The 23,941-nt window shown below is 36.4% G+C and overlaps 4 protein-coding genes and 1 non-coding gene across 6 annotated transcripts; 3 read left to right on the forward strand and 2 right to left on the reverse strand.

Annotated features, from left to right (window-relative positions):
• Window positions 1-892: 892 nt before the first annotated feature.
• Window positions 893-2,802, reverse strand: LOC18587951 (ARM repeat superfamily protein). The gene has a single exon (XM_007012029.3). It carries the CDS (start codon window positions 2,260-2,262, stop codon window positions 1,189-1,191), a length of 1,074 nt encoding a protein of 357 aa, XP_007012091.3. The 5' UTR covers window positions 2,263-2,802; the 3' UTR covers window positions 893-1,188.
• Window positions 2,803-3,037: 235 nt separating this feature from the next.
• On the reverse strand, window positions 3,038-8,744 carry LOC18587952 (uncharacterized). Its single transcript, XM_007012030.3, has 12 exons — window positions 8,511-8,744; window positions 8,264-8,391; window positions 8,069-8,131; window positions 7,749-7,870; window positions 7,228-7,343; window positions 6,314-7,121; window positions 5,118-5,849; window positions 4,503-4,724; window positions 4,324-4,419; window positions 4,038-4,232; window positions 3,760-3,873; window positions 3,038-3,481 (listed from the first exon to the last, which is right to left on the reverse strand). Exons 1-12 carry the CDS (start codon window positions 8,606-8,608, stop codon window positions 3,221-3,223), a joined length of 2,955 nt encoding a protein of 984 aa, XP_007012092.3. The 5' UTR covers window positions 8,609-8,744; the 3' UTR covers window positions 3,038-3,220.
• Window positions 8,745-12,664: 3,920 nt separating this feature from the next.
• LOC18587953 (putative beta-1,4-xylosyltransferase IRX9H) lies at window positions 12,665-17,040 on the forward strand. Its single transcript, XM_088810398.1, has 6 exons — window positions 12,665-12,986; window positions 13,153-14,380; window positions 15,122-15,371; window positions 15,755-15,963; window positions 16,475-16,612; window positions 16,890-17,040. The coding sequence occupies exons 2-4, from the start codon at window positions 13,470-13,472 to the stop codon at window positions 15,923-15,925; spliced, it is 1,332 nt and encodes a 443-aa protein (XP_088666524.1). The 5' UTR covers window positions 12,665-12,986; window positions 13,153-13,469; the 3' UTR covers window positions 15,926-15,963; window positions 16,475-16,612; window positions 16,890-17,040.
• A 359-nt stretch (window positions 17,041-17,399) lies between these two features.
• On the forward strand, window positions 17,400-17,481 carry TRNAS-CGA (transfer RNA serine (anticodon CGA)). The gene has a single exon. It is a non-coding gene; the product is annotated as a tRNA-Ser (tRNA).
• Window positions 17,482-18,487: 1,006 nt separating this feature from the next.
• VTE1 (tocopherol cyclase, chloroplast / vitamin E deficient 1 (VTE1) / sucrose export defective 1 (SXD1)) lies at window positions 18,488-23,851 on the forward strand. Of its 2 annotated transcripts, none has more exons than XM_088810064.1 (10): window positions 18,488-18,904; window positions 19,429-19,673; window positions 20,573-20,652; window positions 20,798-20,874; window positions 21,390-21,559; window positions 21,763-21,891; window positions 22,040-22,125; window positions 22,353-22,469; window positions 22,683-22,832; window positions 23,366-23,851. In XM_088810064.1, exons 1-10 carry the CDS (start codon window positions 18,597-18,599, stop codon window positions 23,540-23,542), a joined length of 1,539 nt encoding a protein of 512 aa, XP_088666190.1. In that variant the 5' UTR covers window positions 18,488-18,596; the 3' UTR covers window positions 23,543-23,851. The 2 variants fall into 2 exon arrangements, with proteins under 2 accessions (XP_088666190.1, XP_007012099.3); XM_007012037.3 differs by having other exon boundaries at window positions 18,491-18,904; window positions 21,763-21,860; window positions 22,018-22,125.
• The last annotated feature ends 90 nt before the right edge of the window (window positions 23,852-23,941 follow it).

Genomic DNA, 23,941 nt, shown 5'->3' on the forward strand with positions numbered 1-23,941 from the left:
TCTTAAATTTGTTAACTTGACTTTAACGTTTATAAGTAGCTTAAGATCTTTATAATTGTTCGAAATAAAATTGAAATCTATATATTTTTTGCAATATTTGATGTGATATTAATATTTAATTTTTAAAAATTATATTAAAATTATAATTTTGTATACAGTAAAATTGATTTATATCAGATTATGCTAAAACTAAGACGTTGTTAATTAAAGTTTGGATGATTTGGTTAGTTTATGACTAAAATTTTATGTTTGTTTTAATTTGTTCTTTTTACCCTAAAACTATAGTTTTATCTTATAAAAGACTATGAAGATGATGAGTTAATTAGCAAACTATTAATAGTTGATAAGAGTATAATCATGTCAGTTTGCGGCAGCATTGCCATCAGGTACATGGTCCTCGTATCATAAAACAATATTAAGTCAAGCATTCTTTGGTGTTTTAACTGATAGAGTAATTATTTCCGCAATAAATGGACGGTTAATTAGGCTCATTGGTGCACTAATTGTATTTAATGGAACCTTTACTTGCTTTCTGCAGAAACTAGAAAGATAATTATCTTGAGATTAGGAGAATGAAACTAAATGATTGTTTTGTTGTTGGGTCCTTAGGACTATTCATTTAAATTAGGTGAAAATTTGTTAAAATTACTACATAGAATGTTTATTTTCCACTTTGGGTAACACTGCCTTGCTGTTACTTAATGGGAAGATCATGCAGGCCGGCTGAGGCTATCAGGATCTTACCGTCAACGCACAAAATCATACCTCCTTTGGCTTTTTTGCTTGGACATGTCTCTCCACTCTTGCTTTCTACGCTAATAGTTGAATTATCTTTTTCACCTAAAAGGAGGAAAAAGAATTAAGGTGTGGAGAGTTTAGCTTTCTAATCGTATGAGTATTAAACTCTGGAATCTCTACCCTTTGATACAAAGCAAAAAGATTACTTGGACAAATTTCACATCTGATGGTGGAGGACATGGGTGGAATAAAAGGAACCGGAAAATTTTCAATAATATTCTAAATTGGACCACCTAACTTTTTCTACTTTTTAATTACGTCCAGCTATAGACGTGGGAATAACGCACTATTCCCACACTGGATTTTTTTTCCAACTTTAAATAGTAGTGAACTCTAAAGTACACTGGTAAATTCCCGAGAAATGAAAACAGCCCCGAAATCATGGACGAATCAGAACCCTTCATTCCCATCTTGGGTTAAATCTAGCCGTCCGTACTCCTGAAGCGTCCTCAAGAGCTGGGCCCCTTTTCTCCTGCCCCTAGCTGTACACTCCCCTTGCAAAGCCAACACCACCGCCCGCGCAACCTCCTCCGGCGGCGCCGGTACCATCTCCTCCTCTTGTTCTTCCCCACCGCCACCTCCAACGCAACCGCCTCCGTAAATCACGGAGATCACGCTTATGGCATATTCCCGCCCTCTTCCCGCCAACCGTCCCATGACGGATACCATCGCGGGCATTGCAAGCGCGTGGGCCCTCACCTCAGCTGCTCCTTCCGCCACCGTGCACATGAGCTCGAGCGCCGCCAACGCCCTCTCCGCCGCCGCTCCTTCCAGCTCCGCCACTACCTCCACCACCGCACCCACAGCTCCAGCCTCCACAGCCACGTGGCGGTTGCCTTCCGCCAAACATAACGCTAGTAGAATTTTTGTTGCTGGCTTTACCCCTGCGTCGTTTTTTAAATTCGAAACGATCCCGCGCATCAATTCAGGCGGGCAAATCGGGTCGGATGGGGGGTTGGGAACGAGAGAGCGGTCTAGAAGCTGGAGGGCAGCGAGTTGTTCTGATTGTGAACCGGTGCTGAGTTGAAGCTCGGCGATGTGGAAGAGTTCTTGGAGGTTTGCGGAGGAAAGCGGCGGAGGAGGGGGAGGAGACGGCGGCGGTGGTTGAAAATGAGGAGTAGGTTGAGATGGGTGTTGGTGGAGCGGGGAAGTGGGGATGGGGAATTTCCATTGAGTGAAGCTATGGGAAGCAGAGGACGAAGAGGAGGAAGAGGATGATTCTGGGCGTTGCTGGAATGAGTTTTTCGGTGGTCGCGCTGGTGGTGGAGGAGGCGGTGAAGGATGAGGTGGCGTCGATGATGGCGGCGGAGAGGAAGGTGGTGGTTGGGAGGAAGAAAGAGGGAGGGAAGGAGAGTGGGGGGTGGTGGGGCTGAGGGTGGATTGAGTGCAATTACGGAAAAATCCGCATGAGAAGAGTGGACGTGGGTGGGTTTTTAGCTTTGGGTGGTGTTGATGAGTTTTCATGCTGATTTCAGGCTAACAGCGAAGGTTTTTTTAGTGGAGATATGGGAATGGGAGTGAAGGAGACTGAGAGAGAGAGAAATAGCAGAACGTAATAATGCAACTGCGAGAGTGAGGGGGGCCGGGGGGGAACTGAGCAGTTTGCAGAGGTGGCAGGGGTACTCAGGGGGCAGAAGAAACAGAGGACCTTCAGGATATGTCGTCGTTTTGTTTGGGGGTGGGGAGGGGGAATGCAGGTGGCGAACGGGGCAATCCCAATTCAAAGTTCAAACATCGAAGTTCTGTGATTCACGTCACTTTCAACTTTGGTTAATTAGAATATTTGATGGACATTTTGTAGTCTTCATTCTTCATCCTTCAACTTCTTTGTTAAGCCTTTGATGGATACGCGTGGCTTGGACATGTGGTTACCAGAGAAACAGTAACAAACACTGTGAAAACCAGTGTCTAAAAGAAGTTTTGGACTTTGCTGAGGCAGGGAGAGGGAGAGGGAGAGGGAAGAAAACTGGGAAAGTCGTGTGAACTCTGAGAAGGGATTTTGGACACGATGCAAGAAAACATTAACTCGCTTGCTAGAGTGGATGGGAATCAATCATGTCGAGACATTGTGGGCTGCAATATATGGCCCACGTCTTTGACGGCTTCAGCCAGCCTTCAATGATAACCTCCACTCTAGCTGTATTAATGATGAACAAACTCGGGCCAAGTGGACCACATCCCCACAAACCCCGCATGCTAGGTGTTTACGGGTCAAGAACAAGGCCAACAAAATAAGAGATTTTTACCGTAGATATTGCATCGTGTAAAACATTGAAATTAAAATGATGGGGCATGCTACAAAATTTAGAAGAATTACAAGTCAGGAGGGAACCTCCTAAATCTAAATTCAAATCATAAAGCATCTGTCATCTAATAAAAATGGAAAATTGTTAGTACACAAATGTAATGAGCAGAGACTTACTCATCTCCACTTCTCTTGTAGTTCTTTCCTCTCAGACAAAATCCACGTTACAAAGATTGCTGCTACAAGTGCCACGATTGTAATGAGAAGTAGGGCATAACTAAAATCTTCTGTGAGCGAATCGTAAGTCCTTGAGGGTGCGAGCTGGGTGAAAAAGAGGTCCACTCCATGTGCAAAGACAAGGGTTGTTGATTCCAGCTTGGCAGGCACAGTCACTATACCTTGAAGACCTTCCACTCTAAGGGCATGTGTTACATAGGACTGGAAACAATTTACGAACAGCCATCAGTTATGCTACTTAAAATCAATTCCCTTATCCCAACCCCCATCAGTTCACAGAGAGAGAGAGAGAGAGAAGGATGGATTAAATTGATAAAATGCTCATGGTTGGCCAGGCCAGTTCCACCATATGTATATGTCCTCGTGCATACTAAAGGAGCATCTCAATAGAACAGTATTTCTCAAGAAGATAATGATACCCAAAAAAAAAAGAATGAAAGAAAAAGCTCGCATGGGGGACAGAACATAACAAATCTAACCTGAGGGATGATTGGCAACGAATCTGTTAGTGGTATAATTCCTTCTTCTTTCTCTGCTTGTGTGGGATTGACTGATCGCCGAGGATCCAGGAAACGCTTATCAAGTGCCAAAACCTGTAAAACAAGGTTAAAATCATGCCACAGGCAGAAGTACCATACAACACTAATATTTGTAGAAATGAGCATAACGCTTAATTCTCAAAAAAGGAGACATGAACAGCTCATAATTAGCAGGAAAGATATTCATGATTTAGGTCTTTCTGAAAATTTTAACGAACCTGATCACCAATTGTACCAATCAGAAGCTGCTTTGAAGTTATACCCTTCGCTGTTGATGTCACTGCTATAGATTTCAAAGAATGGGTGAAAAAGTAGGACTGTGATTTTGTTATGACCTCTGGTCGAGAATATGAAGAAATCGGTGAAGTAAGGTTGTGCTTTCCAAGAACAAGCTTCCAAACATCTTTGTCATCCTGTGGAGGGTATTTAAGTTGGAAAAGATAAATTTAACAGAACTGGAGGTACAGGCAGTTCAACATAAATAATTCAAGTTTGTCTGCTTACAGCCCGAGACTGGTCATAAATTTCAATGACTGACATCTCATATCTGTGCGCTCTAAGATTGAAGTAGTGGTAGACAACCCAGTTCTCACTAAAAACCTACAAGAAACAAAAAGCATTAACAACTGCATCCCTTTTGTAGCCGCTTGTAAAACTAATATGAGGAATAAATGAGAACTTACAGCATGGACAGGGCCCTGTGAACCATGATGGGTCACCCGGTGCAATATACGACCAGTTACAGTGTCAATAAGATATGCAACCAACCACGATTCTTCTGGTGTAACAGATCCAATTTCACCACTGGCTTTGGGTGCAGCGGTAGCCACAAAAAGTAGATTTCTTGATAAATATTTATACATGACATCCTGGTCTGCTATCACCTTTGCTTGAGTATGAACCACCTGGAGATCTCAAATCACAAAGCATTCATTATGGTTTATACATGCAGCACGAGCAGCAATGCACCAATTAACATTCAAAACATGCAGAAGAATATGCACAATAGGGAATTAACAACATTAATTTAGTTATCGTCCATAACACCCATTAACCACATGGCATTAAGCACAATAAAATCATCTACAATTGGTTATTAAGAAGTCAAAACAAAATAAAAATGAAGAATGTCTCATGCAATGGTTCAAAGTCTTGGGCTGAGAAGTGCATAACCAAAAGCTATACTCATGAGAGCAGTTACTTTGAGCACAATGCTATATGGTAGAAATGAGTCTGGAAAACTCCTAAGATGACTCACACTGGTCGACAAATAAGCAGAAGGGGAAAAAACACTTTACCTCATTCAATTTTCTCGTGACAGTTGCAATGATCTTTTCTGATTCTGATGGGAACACAACCGACCACAATTCCCTACTGTCAAAGCAGAATTCATCTGCCACTTCACTAGTGCACTTGCTCTTCAATGCATACCCCTTGATGATGCCATTGTCATCCTCAACTGAGTACCAGTATATGTTTGAGAACTCACGTTGGAAAATACCAATAGCCTCGGGAGTTTTTGGATATAAATGTGCATGCTGATCAGCATCGATTAGCAGATGCAGTCGCTGTTCTGTTGAATCTGTATATGGCAGTGGAATAACTTGTGCAACAGAATGGGCGAGACTTAAAGAACTAAGCTCCTTTCCTGTGTAAGTGTCAACGAAAGAAAGTACACCTGGTGCATCTAAACTTGGACCACACCTGCCAACTACAAGCACAGATGGATTTTCATCCATAGCATGATGATGAGGAACCTGCCACTGATACAAGTTTAGTCCTATCAGATGTTGACACGCCTGTGGTTTGTGTAGAGACTGTAGCAAGTGAGACCAGACAATTCGTCCATCTCCAGTATGCAAGGCAAAGAGCTTCCCTGCTCTTGTTAGTACTATGAGCAGCTTCCGGAAGCCATTGTGGTCTCGAGTCATTTTGCTCTTCTCAGAACTTTTCAACCTCATACTTTGTATGGCTGCCATATCTTCAGGGCTTGCTAGCATTAGTGTTCCCTTGAGCTTCAGCATATGTCCCTTTAAAAAAAACAGAGCATCTTGTCAAAATCACATTGTCAGAGAGGATTCAATCAAAGAAATGCATCTTCAAGTCCATTTTCAAATAATGAATGCAATTATGGATGCTTTGACAATAGGAAGTTCATGTTATTAAAACTAACACAACACAATACCATTCAAAGAGTTAAAAACCATTTAACAAACTCTGTGGTGAATACACAAAAAAGTATGCTCGCACATTGTCTATCCATAATCTTTCTAATTTCAGAACCACATGAAAGACTTCGTACCATATCAAAATCCAACATGTATCAGAAACAAAATCAATAATCAATAACCTGTTGAAAGCAATCAAAAGGGTTGCATTACTTAAATTTAATTGCATTCTATAGTTGCTTTTAGTTAAATGTAAACAACAAATGTGCTTTTCAATGAGAACTCATAATATTCTTGAAATCATTTAAAAGATACATATTCCATACCTTAAGCCATTCAAAGAGGTTGTGCTCCACTTTTGCTACTGATACACCATCCTTCTCCACAGGGAGTTCTGAAGTTGTTACATCAATTATTGAGGCCAGACCATCTTCCCTGCTCCAGACAATCTCACCTTGTTGTAGTAACAATAATGAATGATCTTCCATCACAATCAACACCCGAAATCCATAAGACCTATCATTTCGGATATAATTATTTATGAAAACCTTGTGGACAAGCCCTCGTTGCCGGTCCATTTTAATGCTTTCTTTAAGCAAATTACCATCCCAATCATCCGCAGGCTTCACTGTGAGATGAATCTCACTGCCTGCATGTTGAATCAATGCAAATGCCTGTTTGCCCTCAGAGATTGAGAGAGCATCACTAACAGCTGTTTTAAGATTTGTTTTTTCCAACACTTCCAACTTTCCCTCACCTATCACTCTAATAAATATAGTAATTGCATTCACTTTAAGTGAAAATATTCCTGTAACTGATGAAGGTGTTATTACTGCTGGTCCCAAAGAATCCCCAACAAGATTTGAAATGGGTGTCTGTTGAAAGCTAATTTTTCCATTGTGAGAACTTATTGTTAGCAAAATTGACCCTGTGGAATCAAGAGCCACAAGTGTCTCACTAGAAACTAGTGAAACTTCTCCCAAAAACCCACCAGAAAAGGCTGCACTTTCATGCTTCAACAACTCTCCATTCCTGGCATTGATTTGATACATCTCAAACTGGGATGAAGCAGCAAATCCTACAACGTATACTAAATCACTGCCAGGAGGCTGAATTACCTGCTGAACGTCAAGGCTGCAGGTAGCATAGCAATGCAATACATAAATGATACCATTATTTTCAAAGGGGAGTGGGAGGAGGGGAAAGCTGTTGAAATGTAAAACTTTCGAACTGGACTAACCTTTCTGCTTCAAAATCCTTCTTCCAGAGAACCTCACCATCGATGCTAGAAACAGCATGGAGACGGCCATTGGTAAAAACAATGACAACATTATCCTTGTCAACTTTCAAATTTGTCTGCATAATATTAATAAAGTCATCCCATAGTCTTTTAGAATTATAGAATAAATTATAAACCATGATTTCTATCTACCCCTCAAAATACAGCTTTAAAGATTGGTTAAAAGACAGGGCACAAAGTTCCAGGAAGACACAAGTTACAATAATAAGAAATGTTCAATGAAGCACACTTCTGTAGATACTAGCCTCGCTGTATAGGATGTATTACAGACAACTTAAAATCTTTTAGATGAAAACTTAATGAGAATAATCTTTACTGTATAACAGGATAACTAATAGAGTATAGCAGGGTATAACTTTCAGAAACCATGATCCACTGAAAACAGACTCTGTGTCCAAGAGATAGGAACAAAAACTATGTTAACTGGAAAGAATTTGGCATATGAAAACCCCAATACTAACCAGCACCAATAACAATGATTTTGAGTTCTTTGGACCCTGAAGAGAAGATTCCCAGACCATCTGCCCATCAGGAAGGTTCCATGCTCTTAAAATACTTCCTCCCGATGAAAGAGTAATGACATCTGCAGGAATGAAATGTTTATTCAAAACTTAATGGGCTATACAAGCAAGAAGGCACACCTTCCCTTACTGACAACAGAAGGAAAAACCAACATTTAATCAAACAAAATATCTGATCAACACTCAACAAACACAAGCTGGAAACTAAAACGAGTAATACAATTACTAACAATAAAAAAACCAACTCAAAAAATACTCACATTTTCCAATAGCAATATCAATTCCATCAATAACATCATTAGTCGCAAGCACATGTCTCCAAACTTCATAAAACAACCAAACATAAATCCATTAAGAATTTAGTAGTGATTGAAACAAAAAATTGAAGAAGAAAACTATAAATTAAATAAAATAAATTTCAATAATCAGCACCAATTGAATAGAATCGGACTTACAAATCTCGCCGTGGCGGAGATCAAGTGAAGCTATAACGTTCTCTTCAGTGGACACTACCACTCGTTTTCGACCAGTTTTTTGAGTGTGGAACACCGCTTGCTTCACTTTCCCGATGAATTGTTGATGCCTAAGATTAAACAATTAATCAGAATAAAGAAAATAAAGCTAAATTAGAATAAAGAATTCAATAAAATCAAGATAGCGGGAAGAATCAATTGCGAATACGAAAGGAGAAGTTGAACTTACCAATCCATGAGGCCTACTTGATCTTCGTAAAGAGAAAGGATCGGATTTAGAGAAGAGAAGAAGAGAAGCAGAAGAAAAAGAAAAGACCTAATTGCCATGGCTATGGCGATTGAAGAAGAGCTCTATCTGTTTCTCTCTATATGTCGGAGGGAAAAGAGAAACAGATCTGAGAAAAGTCGGGGGAGGAGTTTGCAAGGACTACCGACTAGAACACCGCTTTACTTACAAAAAATAAAAGCCGGCCTCTTTAAGGTTTTTTTTTTTTCCTTTATTTGTTGGTAATTAAAATTCGGAAAAGAAAATAAGCACTCTAATTTTTCTTAAGAGAACATTAATAAGTTTAAAATTTTAAAATAACATTATGAAATATCCCTAATATATATATATATGCCTTAAATTAATGATTGGGGATTTTCGAATATAAACTTTATGTCGAAAAAATTTACTTAAATCTTAATTCATTGGATATAATAAAAATGTTGAATTAATCACCCAAAGGCTTCCTTATCCATTTGAATGAAAAGATTCTGAAAGCATGAAAATTATTAATGTAATCTTTATTTATTCTTATGATAATAAAAAATTAAAAAATTCTTTTAGGCTGAATTTAAGAGATAAGAGTGTTTGGATAACATAATTATGATTTTAATTACAACGTCCCCTTTATGCAGGAAGGAAAATTATTACTTTTTCTTTTTTTTTTTCTTTTTGAAATTCTCAAAATAATTTTTTTTTATTTTTATATGTTTAACTTTTATTTTTCATATTATAAATATATTTTTCATGGTAAGAGGTATTGAATATTTATATTGATGAAAATATTTCAAATAATTTGTGTGTTAATTTTTGTGAAAATAAAAAAATGTAAAACTCATAGGAAATTGGACTGAGCCTTGTGGCCCATTGAATTTCTATCCTTATGAAATTATTGTATCAAGTAATTAGGCCATGCAAACAAGAGATCAACGATTAGATTTATTTTATTTATTTTATCTTTATGGACTAACTATTTTCTTTTTTTAATTTCATTTTTTTCTTGTTTTACTTGTCTATTTCATTTTTCATTTCTTTCTTGTTATTTTTAGAATTAAAAAATTAACAAAAAATTTAACTCTTTTTTTTCTTCACAAACCACAAATAAATTCACCTTAGTTATTCTTCTATTCCCAATCTTTGAAGTTTGTTAACATGAAACCGAATTGTAGACAAAGACATAGAACACAGAATTTCTTATAGTTTCTTTTACTTTCTCACTAACCAAACAAACTTTGACTCCAAACTCCTCTAATTTATTTTGTCTCCATCCCTCTCTCACCCTTTTCAAAAGCCATTTTAGTGAAGGTAATAGAAACCTTCCTTAAAGATAAGCCATAGCCTACCTTCCTTCTCTTGTCATGCTCTAAATTGGATGGGTTTAGATTTCAAATTGCAAGTACGATGGCTACATAGTCCTAACCATCAATTTCATGCTTAACGTATTCTTAACAGAAGCACCTCCAACTCCTACCAACTCCCCATCCTTCTTCCCCTAAACCTTCCCTTGTCCTTTATAATTCTCTCATTACTTGAGAACGTTTGCATTAGGAATGGGGATGAGTTGAAATGGAAATGATAGAAAGAGAGGGATGGCTTAATTAGAAGGGAAGGGAGGTAAAGAGAGAAGGAGAAAAAGAGGGAAAGTCCAAAAATACCCTTTAAATATCATCAAACTCTAAAAACAGTTGTCAAGTGTGGAGAACTTGTGTAGTTGAAAGTCATTATAGTTTAGATGAGTTGAAAGTGAGTTGAAAGGGAGAAAAGAGAGCAATGGCTTAATTAGAGGGGAAGGAAGGTGAAAAAAAAAAAAAAGGAGAAAAGAGACAGAAAGTCTAAAAATACCTTTTAAATATCTTGAAATTTCAAAAACAGGTATCAAATGTAGATCTAATAATTCGTGTTAACTCGTCGTAAATATGTCAAATACGATTAGATACGAAATACGTTAAAGTTAAACACGAACACGACACATTTAATATTCGTATCTTAAATTTAAAAAATATATACGTATACGTTTAATATACGTGTAACACGATATGATTAACACGTTTATTAAACGTATCAGTATGCGATACGACGCGATTAATAACACGATTAACACGATTAAATAATAAAATTTACAATTAAATATAATTTTATTATTTAAATTTAAAATCTATAATTATAAAGTAATTATAACAAAACAAAACTAATAATAACATCAAATAACCATCAAAAGTTAAAAATTACGGTTGATAATGTATAATTACATTATACCCTTTATAAAATTAAAAAAAAACTTATTAAAATAATTATTTAAAATTTTTATATAAGGTTAAAATAGTTTTTAACTCTTAATTTTTAATAGGTTAATAAATGTGTCACGTATGTACGTTTAAACATGATAAACACGATTAAGTAAACGTGTTTAAACGTGTTTTAAATGTGTTTGTCGTGTCTGACACGTTAAGATACGAAAAATTTCGTGTCTTAACGTGTCAAACATGATTAGACACGAAATACGTTAAGACTAAATCTAAAACCTATTTAACTCATATTTTTTCGTGTCGTGTTAACGTATCATGTTTAAAATTATCAAGTCTAATAAAATGTAGAGAACTTGTGTAGCTTAGAATCATTATAGTTTAGATAATAATCCTTAACTAATAAAAAAATTATTGAATTATATCTAATTAAATTCCTATTTTTTAATATATCTAAACAAATTCTTATATTTTACCTTAGACACACACACAATAAACCCTTAATCTTAAGGGTGCCAATAACAGTTAACATTTTTTTCATCTAATCCATCTAGTGTCTTGATATCATGATTATATAATTAATTTTATATTATTTGATGTGTAATTATACAAATTATCATGTGATTACGTCAATTGTCATACCATATACCATATAAATAAAAAATATCAATCTGAATTAGACTTAACAATGATTAATTTCCTATTAAAAGTAAAATTTTATTTGAATACAAATCAAAAGATAAATAATTTACTTAAATACAATAAAAAGAATAAGAGTTTAATTGTACAAGTAAACATAATTTAATGACTTTTTAAGTATTTTAGCCTCTTAATGAATCAGTCGTTAAGTAGTTATACTAAAATCGACTATTTTAAATTTTTTTTCCAATACTTTAAAATATTATATACATTTCAAAAATTACTAATTTTTTGACAAGAATATTAAGATTTCAAAGTTATTTGGGTAAAATAAAACTAATTAAATGCTACTCCTAACCAAGGTGCGGGTCAGGATCAAACCTAACATGCCTAAATTTATTATAGAAACAGTGGGACAATGTTCCAAACCAAGTTTCATTTTAAGAGCTTTTTTATACCGTACCATTATTATTGAATTATTGCTTTTTTTAGAAAGTCATGGTCTGACAGCTTGGATTTTTTTTTTATAGTTATTTTTCTACCATATAAAGCTAAAACCCTTCTTTTAGTAGTTGTTTTTGATAAAAAAAAAATTATTTTCATCTCTCCATTATTCCTTTTGTTAACGGTCTCCAAAAATACCATTATCATTGGGAGTCGATTTTATTGGACTAGGGAAGTCAATAATCAACACTCAAACTCCAATTGCCCAAAGGGTAAGGAAATTAAGTTCAAACTGTTGGGGTCATGGAAAGGTTTGTGCATCTAGCACATGATTATGTCACAGTTGATATTGTTATGTCAAAATATATATATTTGTTAGGTAAGGAAATATTTTACTGATAAATACAAAATTCATCATATTTTTTATTGATTCGTAATATTTTATTCTATTTAATTGTGTAATATTTTAAAAAAAAAATTTACTTAATTCGACTTACTTTAAAACTAACATCTCTCATAAAAAATTTAATCTCATTTGTTACGGATCATATTTTCAACCAAATCATATACGAATTAGATAGAGAAAAGTCTTTAATTATATACTTAAAACTCTCATGAGATTCATAAAATTTATAGGTGTATGGAAAATTTATAAGTGTATGGAAAATTTATAAGTGTATGCAACGCCTTAATCTCACCCAACTCAGTCTTACCCTGGGTCACCTAAAACTATCCTCGTATAATAAGGAAAAAAATAATCGAATTTATTGTGTTCTGTCTTAATCTCGTGATTGGGAGCCAGGGACCGTGTTCTCTGAACTGTTTTTAAGTCTCTCTCTCTCTCTCCTTCCTTTTTGCAGGCTCTCAACTCTCAAGGCCATTACAAAGATTCCTGGAGCACCTGTTTTAAAGCTTCTTATTTTACTCTCCAGTTTGACCTTTGGTTATTAAAAAAGGCGACGGAAGATCTGAAAATGTTGAGTGCTTTTTTCTTTTTCTTTTCTTTTTTAAAAATCTCTGTTAGAGCATTGAACGAAGGCTCAGAGATGATACCGGTTCTCTCTCCTCTGTGACTTTTGGGAAAGAAGATCGAAGACCCATTTTTCATTGGAAGGTAATTCAGTTGCCCATTTCATTAAGGTTGGAGTCTTGACAACTTTTTGGTTTGGAATCTCACTGTTTTGTAGTCAAGACCGGTGTGTTTTTTTGCTTGTTTTGTTTAAGTGGAGTATTTGGGTTCATTCTGTTTGATTTTAAGTTACTGATAGTTGCTTATACAGTTCATTGTAGATCAAGAACTTTGCTTTGGCTTTGGTGGATTTACCGGCATTCTTAAGATGGGAGGGAAAGTTGTCTTTTTGAAATTGGATTTCGATAGGTGAATGTATCTGGTAGGATTGATTTAATATTTCTTGGTCACTAGATTGTTGCGAAAAAGCTATATTAAATAACGTGCAAAGAAGCAAGAAGCAGACATTGCATACTTGGATGATCATGTTTAAGATGTGTGTTGATAAAGAAAACGAGGTTGTGATAAATTTGGTTGTTCTCTTGTCGTGATTCTTTATTGATCAAGGAGTACATCAGGTTAGTGTCGATGGCATCAATTAGAAGAACACTATCTCCAGTGCCTCGGCAGGGGACTCTAGTTACTGGGGAGGCTGAACGTTCAGTTCCTTCTCCTTTGTCCAAGTCTTCATCATGTAATCAGAACTACCCACCTTCCGGCGGATTGCTATCTTCTCTTTTTGGTTTAGCGGATTCTCAATCTTTGGTTCTTCGTGTTTTCTCTCCGAGATCCTCTAGGCCTCTTGACAGGTCAAAACAGAAAGGACAAGTTTGGAGGAGGGCTCTTTGTCATTTCTTCATTTGTTTCATAGTTGGTTTTTTTATTGGATTGACACCATTCATTTCCATGGACTTTTCTTATATGAATCCCATTTCAAAACACCAGGCATTCTCCTTTGAGGTAGTATCAACTGCTGGGAATTTTCAAACGCTTAACAGTTCAGCAAGAAATGTAACTTCAATAATGGACAAAGCGGAGGTTGAAAGTAATGTCACACTGGAGGCATTAGTGCAGAAACAGAAAGTGATAGAAGGGAATTTAGATAATGCCTTCACTAATCAGTCACTTCCTCAAGATATAGATCTGGAATCTCGTAAGCTTTTAATAGTTGTGACTCCAACATATGCTCGACCACTTCAAGCCTACTATCTAAATCGTTTGGCATACACATTAAGGCTGGTCCAACCTCCTCTATTGTGGGTAGTTGTGGAGATGACCTCCCAGTCTGAGGAAGCAGCTGACATCCTAAGAAGGAGCAGTGTTATGTACAGGCATCTTGTTTGCAAGAAAAATCTGACTGATATAAAAGACAGAAATGTTCACCAAAGAAATGTGGCACTGTCTCACATTGAAACTCATCATCTTGATGGAATTGTCTACTTTGCCAATGAGGATAACATCTACTCGATCGATCTCTTTGAGCAAATGAGGCATATTAGGTATCTCCTTTATATTTTCATTTTTCAGTCGAATAATTATAATTCTGCTTATTATGTATTCCTAATTTCTCCTACTTCATTTCTCGCTTGATTGTATTCTAATGCAAATCTGGTGACTGGTTTGTCTACTGTGACACCCTAATGAGTGACAAGAAAGAAAGCAGAAAGTTAGCTTATTTAGATCATAGCTTGTTTCTTCTTTCTTTTTGAGCTCTCAGTGAAGTGTGAGAATCATTAGTATAAGGGGTTTTAATTGGACAAAAAGAAGGAACTGAACAACTATGAAATAATCCTGAAATTCCTTAAAGCAATTGCATCTCTCTTGGTGATGCTATGTCTTTAACTGGGAACAGGTTACGTAACATGACTTATTATAAGCATGATAGTTGATAGTGGTTGAGAATTGAGATGATATGTTATCCTAGCACTAGACTAAAATATGAATTAGATACATACAACTTACCACCAACATGGAAATATGAAAGGAATGACGAAACTTTTTATTTGATTTGTTATTTCTCATGGGCAATTAGTTATTCCCTTCAGTTTATTTCCATTCATTTTCTAACCACTGAAGATGCCTCCAGTTAGGCGTTTGTCTTCTCCATAGGGTTTCCTGCTGTTCATTCTTTGCATGGACCACTTTGCTTAAGTATTATACGTGTCATTGCCACAATCCCCTTCTCCCTTTTACATGTGTCTAAATACAGCAGTTTATTTCTCAATGCCTTCTATGTTTAGGCGGTTTGGGACATGGACTGTGGCCAAACAAACGTGGGACAAAAGTAGTGCTATATTGGAGGGCCCTGTTTGTAATGGAACTCAAGTCATTGGATGGCACCTAAATGGATTAAGTAGGAGATTCCGAAGATTCCATGCTGAAATGTCAGGGTTTGCCTTCAACAGTACCATACTCTGGGACCCAAAGCGATGGCACCGACCAACTCTTGAACCAGTTAGACAACTCGACACAGTCAAAGATGGCTTTCAAGTTAGTTTTTATTGACTGTTCTTTGATTGTCCTTTAAGTTTCATATAGTTTCACCTTACTGCAGTGACCACTGCTGATTTACTACATCTGCAACTTAAGCCAATTTTGGGTAGGGCAGGTAAAGAAAAAGAGAAAAGGATGTTGGCAGTTGAGATAAGAATTCTTGATATTGGAGCAGTGAAAAAATGGAGACAAAAATAAAACACACACACACAAAAAAGTGAGCAGTAATCTCCCAAACTTGGTGTGTATGATTGGAGGCTTTGTTCTTCAAAAATCAACCCATAGAAGAGTATTTTGCACCATAACCTATTTGAAATGCCTTGTCACAAATTGGTGGTGGACTTCACTTCATCGTTTTAATTATTGATTTGAATTTTCAGGCAAGCTTGTTTATTGAACAAGTTGTGGAAGATGAAAGCCAGATGGAAGGCTTGCTGCAGGACTGCTCAAGAGTCATGGTTTGGGAGCTTAATGCTGAATCATCTAATTCCTTCTACCCCCAAAAATGGTCAATGAAGAATAATTTAGATATTATTGCTCCACTTGCATGAAATTCTGGATGTGGAAGGAGTTAATTTTGATTTTCAAGGTGAGTGCAGTTCTTCTCAAGCAATCAACGTATTTGTTCAAAAAGTTTTGCATATGAAATATAAAAAATTGACATGGAAATTAAAGTAATTTTATATTATCTTCAGTTCAATTTATTCATCATCAAAGTGAGACCAAATGATATACAGGAAAATAAAACATAAATTTCTGGGCTATCTACTGGATAATAAGAAACCAAACTTTTAGCTGTCTTGCTTTCAGATTTTCAAGTTTAGACCTGGTGGGCCAATTCATTGAACAATGAAAGCTGCACCAGTGTGTGAGATTAGCCTCCTGGCAAGCAGACTTAGCTGGATTCTACCACCGTTGGGTTTAGAAATATAGCAACCAATTTCTAATGAGCTGATTCAAGCTTTATTCCTAATAATTTAAAAACTATGTATATAAGCTGGAATGATTAATTTTCTGTACTTATTCTGTACATGTGAGCAAAGTGTTATATCTCAAGTTTTAGTTATCTGATTTTTCATGGTGATTATTTTGGGTTGTAGGAAAGATGGCTGAGAATCGCATATCATTTCAGCGAATTGAGACTCATAACTAGGCTGATACCGACACCAAATGGCCAAGCATACAACTCGTTGATGTACTTACCTCCTAGCTGAAATGGCAGGGTATTTTGCAGACAGGTGTAAACATACTCTTTGTACAGTATATTATTTTTCCATTTCTGCATTGCCTGCTCATTTTGGTTGAGGGAAATTTCATGGAACTAGTTAGGAAAGGGTGGTCAAATTAAAAGCATCCTTGTGTGATACAGACTGTAATGTTACTTTGGCTCTCATTCTGTTTTTAGCAATTCCTTCTAGTAAAACTGAAAGCAATTTTGATTATTTACTTGTTATCTCCAGCTCTGGCTTTTGTTACATTTTTATCTTGCATTTATCTTCTTCATTTCTGATGCAGCTTTGAACTCAGCAGCAAATGCCATCTCAGGGTGGCAGAGACCACTAAGATTATCCTAAACTGCAGAGTACCAACTTAGACATGGACAACAAATGACTGTATTAGACTATAATGATGCCCTATTATGAAAGGACTTTTGAGTATATTTTAAGTTGGTTTGTCTACTATGAGGGGTTTGTTCTATGCTATTGTTACAAATAAGTTTCTCTAAGCTTTCTCGAATAAGAGAACATCTGCTAGAAAAAGCAAAGGTATTTATAGTTACAGTATAGGTTAGCCCCCTAACGTTGGCCTTCTCTTGCTGCATTGACATCCTGTTTTCATGTGAACTTTTCCAGTCACGGTGGTACCTTTTTTGTCAACAAAAGTCTTCTTTGTTTTATCTCCTTCGGCCATTAGCAATGCGAATCAACTTTGCAATCATAGAAAGTACATGTGGTAGGCGGTCTCATTGATAATAGAATGGGAAATTCCAATAAGTAATTGTAAGAAAATTTTTCTAGAACAACCGTCGACATGTCCGAGTGGTTAAGGAGACAGACTCGAAATCTGTTGGGCATTGCCTGCGCAGGTTCGAATCCTGCTGTCGACGCAATGGTTTTTTTTTTTTTTTGTCTTTCTATGACAATTCACTTGCATGAACTTCGTGTATATATATATATATATATATATAATTGCTGCAATCTTATTGAAATGTTTAATGAGCTCTTCTTGGTATAATTCTTTCCTTATTTGGTTCATATACACCCAAAGATTATTTTATGAAAAGGGTATTGGGGGCAATTCAATTCATATGCAGAACGAGCATGAGTGCAACTCACGTCATTCTCTTCTGCTCTCTTCCTTCAAATTCACCTTGATTTTTCATCACTCTCAACTCAACAACCCATGAGCTTCATCCTGGTTCACTTCCTTTCTGCCAATGGTTCCCAACTTAGACTTGATCCTGGCAGCACTTCTCTATGGCTCCTTCATTGCCTGCGTTCTTCTTGTGGTCGCCTTTGTCATCTTGATTACCCTCTTGCTCGCTTTCTCTTTCTCAACCTTCTCCATTGTTTTCCTCGATTTATACAGCGTCTACTCTTTGCTATCTCGGTATGTTGGATCAATAGAGGCTAATCTCGAACTGGGTTTCCTTCTACTTCTCTGCAGTCTGATGCGGTATGCGATCTCTGCTGCTATGGCTTCAAAGCCATCAGTCGATCGCCTGGTTTCTCAACTCAGAGTCAAGGCCCAACGTGCCATGAATCGCGTCGACGCTTCGCTGCTAGTCCACACTAGAAGATTGTAGTACCAATAGTTTTAAAAGAAGAATAATCTAAAGATTTGCATGCAAATTCTAAGAAGAAATTCAATGTTATTCATGCGATTTTACTGTTAAATCCCCTGTTTTAATATGTAGTATATGTTGTTTTAAATGCTTTGCGTGTGACGACGATCACCACATGAAAGATACGACAAAAATAGCAAAAATGTAATAAAATTTATGCAAAAAAAAAATCCCAATGCGTTGTCAACGTATAATAATTGATTGACGTTATTGAAGATTAATTAACGAATAAGTAGGAGACAGAAGTTGGCAGTTGGCACTTCCTTTTTAGCGCCACACCTCACTCACCTCTGTTAATATTTTTTTAATACATTTATATACTGAACCTCCAGACCTTTTCTTTTTAAAGAGTTCAGTTTACTTACGACTAGTTTTCCATGGAGCCAAACATTTACTCGGTCAACGAGCTTCATCATTTCTCTTCATGTTGTATTGGATTTCGCCCTCTGAACTCCAAACCCACCGTTAAATTTTCTCAATCTTCAACCTTCAATGGATTCTCTCCTCGAGGCCTCCGCCCTCTGAGGGTGGGGTTTCGGTCGAACTCGCGGATTATCGCCTGCAGCTCTGTAGCAGAACCTGAAACGGGAACTTCTTCCCCGGCAGCCGAGAGCAGCGCCGTCTCCGTCAATCCGGTTTATGTCCCCACGCCGGCTAATCGAAACGCTCGTACTCCTCACAGCGGGTACTTGGAGTTGTTGTTTAATGATTTTTTAATAATTTCGGTTGAAAATTAGTAATTTTTGTATTCAAGTCTTAGTTTGACTTGGGTGATAATTTTTTCTTCTTCCTTTCCAAAAATGGCTTAGTTTGATTCGTTATCATTGTAAAGAAAATACTACAATTTGATTATCATGCATTTCGTTATTTACAAAAATCATATTTTCAATTATTTATTATTTAAATATGTTTTGTTCTTTGCTTTTGTTCTCTGAAATTAAAAGCAAGTAGTAAAGTTAAGCATAATACTTTAAAGAGCAGATTTTTAGTAAGTGCATTTGGAAGCTTAAATTTAAAGACTTTTCTAGGTTCGTAATATTTTTTTTAGTTTAATCTATTAAGTATCAAGGAAGCGTAGTTTTACTATTGTCTAAATTTCATTTGATAATATTAATATGGGGTTCCTCAGACTACCATTCATGGTGATCAGCTACTCAACGGCTCTGTTTTATCTAATTCCAATTGTTGAAAAGCTTAAGTTGTATATAGGTACCATTTTGATGGAACTACTCGACAATTTTTCGAGGGTTGGTACTTCAAGGTAGCAATCCCAGAACAAAGACAGAGCTTTTGCTTCATGTACTCGGTTGAGAATCCTGCGTTTAGGAGGAAATTGACGCCATTGGAAATGCTGCAGCATGGACCTAGATTTACAGGAGTTGGGGCTCAAATTCTTGGTGCTTATGACAAGTATATATGTCAATACACTGAGGAATCTCAAAACTTTTGGGGAAGTAAGGTTTCTCCCTTATTGGCTTCGTGAGATTTGAATCTAAGATATAATCTTATTATGGCCGCCCCATTGTGCCTGTGCTTTTAATCATGCAGTAATGCAATTGTGATCTATTACTATTAGGTGTCAATATCTCTTATTTGGTATAGTGGCTGCAGGAATGACACCTTGTCGACTTCATTGTAAAATATTTTATCCTTTACTCTTTTAAACGAAAATAGCATTTATGGTGGCTGTCCTTCTTCTTGAGTATGTAGCAAGTTAGTAGGTTAACCTATATGAAAAGCTTCTCAGGCATTTGCCCTGAATTTTGAAATAAAATGCCTGATACATTAATTTTTTTACCAAGGAAATTTAACTCAACGTTGATTCACTTCAACCTCTGAATTTTATTGTGCTGTGACATTCCATCCATTTAATGCATCATGGTCACTTAATCCTTTGGTTTTGTTAGACTTTAGCAATTCGAACATATAAGGAGTCATATCTGATTTTAATAATTTTTTAGAGATTCTTTTTAATCATTTTTAAACTTTTAATTTTGGGTTATCCAAATTGATTTTATTATGGCCTCTCATTAGTTTTTCTGTGATTTTCCATCCATCATGTTAATTTCTGAGTCCAATTAACTTTAGCTTTGGACTTCAAAAAAGGATTCTGTTTCCTCTATGTTGTCTTGTTAGTTAAGAACGTGATACGCGTTCTTGAACAGTTCTGCATCAATATAACCCATTCTTAATAAATTTTAAAAACTCAATTGTTTCAGTGTAGTTGTTAGCTAGAGTATTTAATCTACTACTATCATCATTCTATGTTTTGGTATTATTACCTTAATAGTTGCAACAACAAAATGTATATATGGTAGCGTTCTGTGCCTAATTAACTTTTTTTAATGCATAGGTAGGCATGAGTTAATATTGGGGAATACATTTTTAGCCAACAAAGACTCACGACCTCCAAGTAAGGAGGTTCCTCCGCAGGTGAACAAGCAGTTTCTGGGATTCTACTCTTTGAAGGAAAATACCTGCAAAGCAGGCCGAAATGCTGCTGATATGATGATATTTTATGTTGGTTAATCTTGATCCTTTGTTAGTTTTTCATATTTTATGTGGTTGTTCCTCGTAGGAATTCAATAGAAAAGTTTTGGAAGGCTTCCAAGTTAGCCCACTTTGGCATCAAGGTTTTATTCGTGATGATGGCAGGTGCTCCTTATATTTTGAACCCATAAGCATGGTTTTAATTTTAAACAGAACTAATAAATCCTTCTTTGTTTTTATCTGCTGTTATTTTTCTTCTTTTATGCAGAAACAGAAAGCAATTAACTCTAATGTTGAATGTGTCCCAGACTTGTGTGCGAGGATGTGAATAAACAAATACTTTAAATTTTGGATATCTTAAAAGATTTAAGATTGTTATGGCTTTGTGAGAAGTATCGAAGAAGTGTTAATTTTGATGGTTGATGTGCTTACGCTCCCTCGTAGGAGTTCTTACTGCATAGTTTGCAAGTTCTTTCCCTTGTCTAGTCTTTGGCATAAAGAACATGCCAAAGAATAGAAGTGGTTCTTTGATTAAGTCCCACTTCCTTTTTTTAGCCAATGTTTTATGTTGTGATTATATTACTTTTTGGGTTAATCAATGCTACAAATTGAGCAAAATTATCTACTTACTACCACTTATGTCCGCATTTTTGTTGACATGGTTCAGGTTTTAATTGCAGGACAACTTATGCTAATATTGTTAAAACTGCACGTTGGGAGTACAGTACTCGCCCCATCTATGGATGGGGTAATGTTGGGTCCAAGCAGAAGTCAACAGCTGGCTGGCTTGCAGCTCTTCCCATATTTGAACCCCATTGGCAAATTTGCATGGCTGGTGGACTTTCAACAGGCACTTGCTTATCTCCTTCCTATTTGTCAATTATACTTTGAATTGATTTCCTCTTCTTGCTCTATTCTGTATAGTCTACATTTATGCTCAGTTTACTACATTATTCACCATTATTTGCCTATCACCTTGATTGAAATTTGATCTCTTTAGAAATCCATGTTTGCTATAAGAATATTATCTCAGGTTATGACTTTGAATTTCAGGCTGGATAGAGTGGGACAGTGAAAGGTTTGAGTTTCAAAATGCCCCTTCATATTCAGAAAAGAATTGGGGTGGAGGCTTCCCTAGAAAATGGTTCTGGGTAAATCTTCATTCCTTCACATCTCCCTGTAGTAAGGCTTATCTAACTATCGCTCACGTTTCCAAAGACATTTTTGGTTGTGTTAGGTTTTGCATTGAATTAAGCCTAATTTTTGCGATTTAATCACGGTGATTTCATCATTAACATATCACTACAGGCTCAATGTAATGTCTTTGAAGGTGCAAGTGGGGAAGTTTCTCTGACTGCTGGTGGTGGGTTAAGGCAACTGCCTGGTCTGACTGAGACCTTTGAAAATGCTGCATTGGTACGTCTTTTTGTAGCCATTTTTATGTTTGGTTTGCTTTCTTTTGATTCTGTTAATTTTCCTTTAGCATGAAAAGAGTTTTGTTGGAAAGAAAATAAGATATCAGCTATAGAATGGAGGGAACAATATTTTTTGTTTTAAACTAGTAGTTTTTTTACTTGGCCAGTGTTTTAAACTTGTAGTTATTGGTTTGTTTTCTACATCTTGGCATACATGTGCTGGTGCAGATAGGAGTGCACTATGATGGAGTTTTCTATGAATTTGTGCCATGGAATGGTGTTGTATCTTGGGAAATTGCTCAATGGGGTTCATGGTACATGGAGGCGAAGAACGAGACACATATGGTAAGTTTGCATCTTTTACTGATATTTTCTTCCCTCCATTGTGCTAGTGTCAAGAGCTTTCAGACCAGAAATCTTAATTTTGGAAATATAATATTGATGAATGTGTGGACCTGGAAAGTAGATTATGCAAGGGGGTCTGAATGATTGATAAAGCTTCTGTTCTATTTAAAATTATTTATTTATGCACTCTTATTGATTCCAATTTATGAGCAGGCTGAGTTAGAAGCTACAACAAATGATCCAGGTACAACATTGCGTGCTCCAACGACAGTGGCTGGCCTTGCTCCAGCCTGTAAGGACACTTGTTTTGGTGATCTAAGATTGAAGATCTGGGAAAAAAAATCTGGCGGCACTAAGGGGAAGGTATGTTATCTTCCTGACAATTATGAGTTTACCTTTTCATCAATTTAGGGATAGGAAAAACTATCTGCTCCAATTCCTGCTAAGCGATGATTATTTTCACAACATTGGCTTTTCTAAATCTCGGAAAATTTTCACATATTAATTTTACCTTTATGGCATACTGCCTTTGAGGCTTTCTGCTCATCCAAATTTGCTCCAATTGAGACGGGAATCAAGGAATGGATAATTTTGAAAATGCAAAAGTGCCTTGTTAGTTTTAATATTGTTCTTGGTGTAACAAAGCCACTAGTTGTGTAACTTTTACATGTTGTCCTCAAGGCAAATCGCTTAGCTTTATTCTATAACACGGGGTTGATGAATCCAACAACTAAACCATTTGAAGCCTGAAGTTGTTTTTGATAAATTCATTGAACTCAACATCTTCAAGTCTAGTTCTTATCTTATTAATACAATAATTTGACTTCTAATAAAGAAAAAAAGTGATGATATATAATATATAATATATTTACGCTTCCAGTCTTTTCAATATGCAGCTAATCTTGGATGTTAAAAGTGACATGGCAGCACTAGAAGTAGGAGGAGGGCCGTGGTTCAACACTTGGAAGGGCGAGACTACAACACCAGAGGTCATTAAAAATGCTCTACAAGTTGATGTTGATGTGGAAGGGATTTTTGGTTTGGCTCCATTTTTCAAACCCCCCGGGCTATAAGAGATCATTGCGTTTGTTCACAGAGAGGAATATACTCTTCAATCTTCATGGTTCCATGAGAAAGTGTTGTAGCCTGATGATCAATGCTAGTCTGTTGGTTTTCAGCAACTGGCAAAACACAATGACAAGTATAAATCATATAGTAACAATTTGTATAAGACAGGTCGTACTTGAATAGTTAGGTTGGCTAAATTTTTAGCGTGGTGCGTCCTATCACCTAATTCTCTGGCCTAATTAATGGCAATTTGAACTTGTAGTTAGGCAAGGTATTTGGCAAATTGCTGAAATGGATAAGAAATTGTTTGTTCATACCCCCACATTATCTGATATGTTCCTCCACAAATTTATACTAGCACATACGTAACCCCTATCACTTCATAATTAATTGGCAACCTCATC

The sequence above is a fragment of the Theobroma cacao genome, chromosome 9 (assembly GCF_053813885.1).
Source record: "Theobroma cacao isolate CCN51 chromosome 9, ASM5381388v1, whole genome shotgun sequence".
In the NCBI taxonomy this organism is placed as follows: domain Eukaryota; kingdom Viridiplantae; phylum Streptophyta; class Magnoliopsida; order Malvales; family Malvaceae; genus Theobroma; species Theobroma cacao.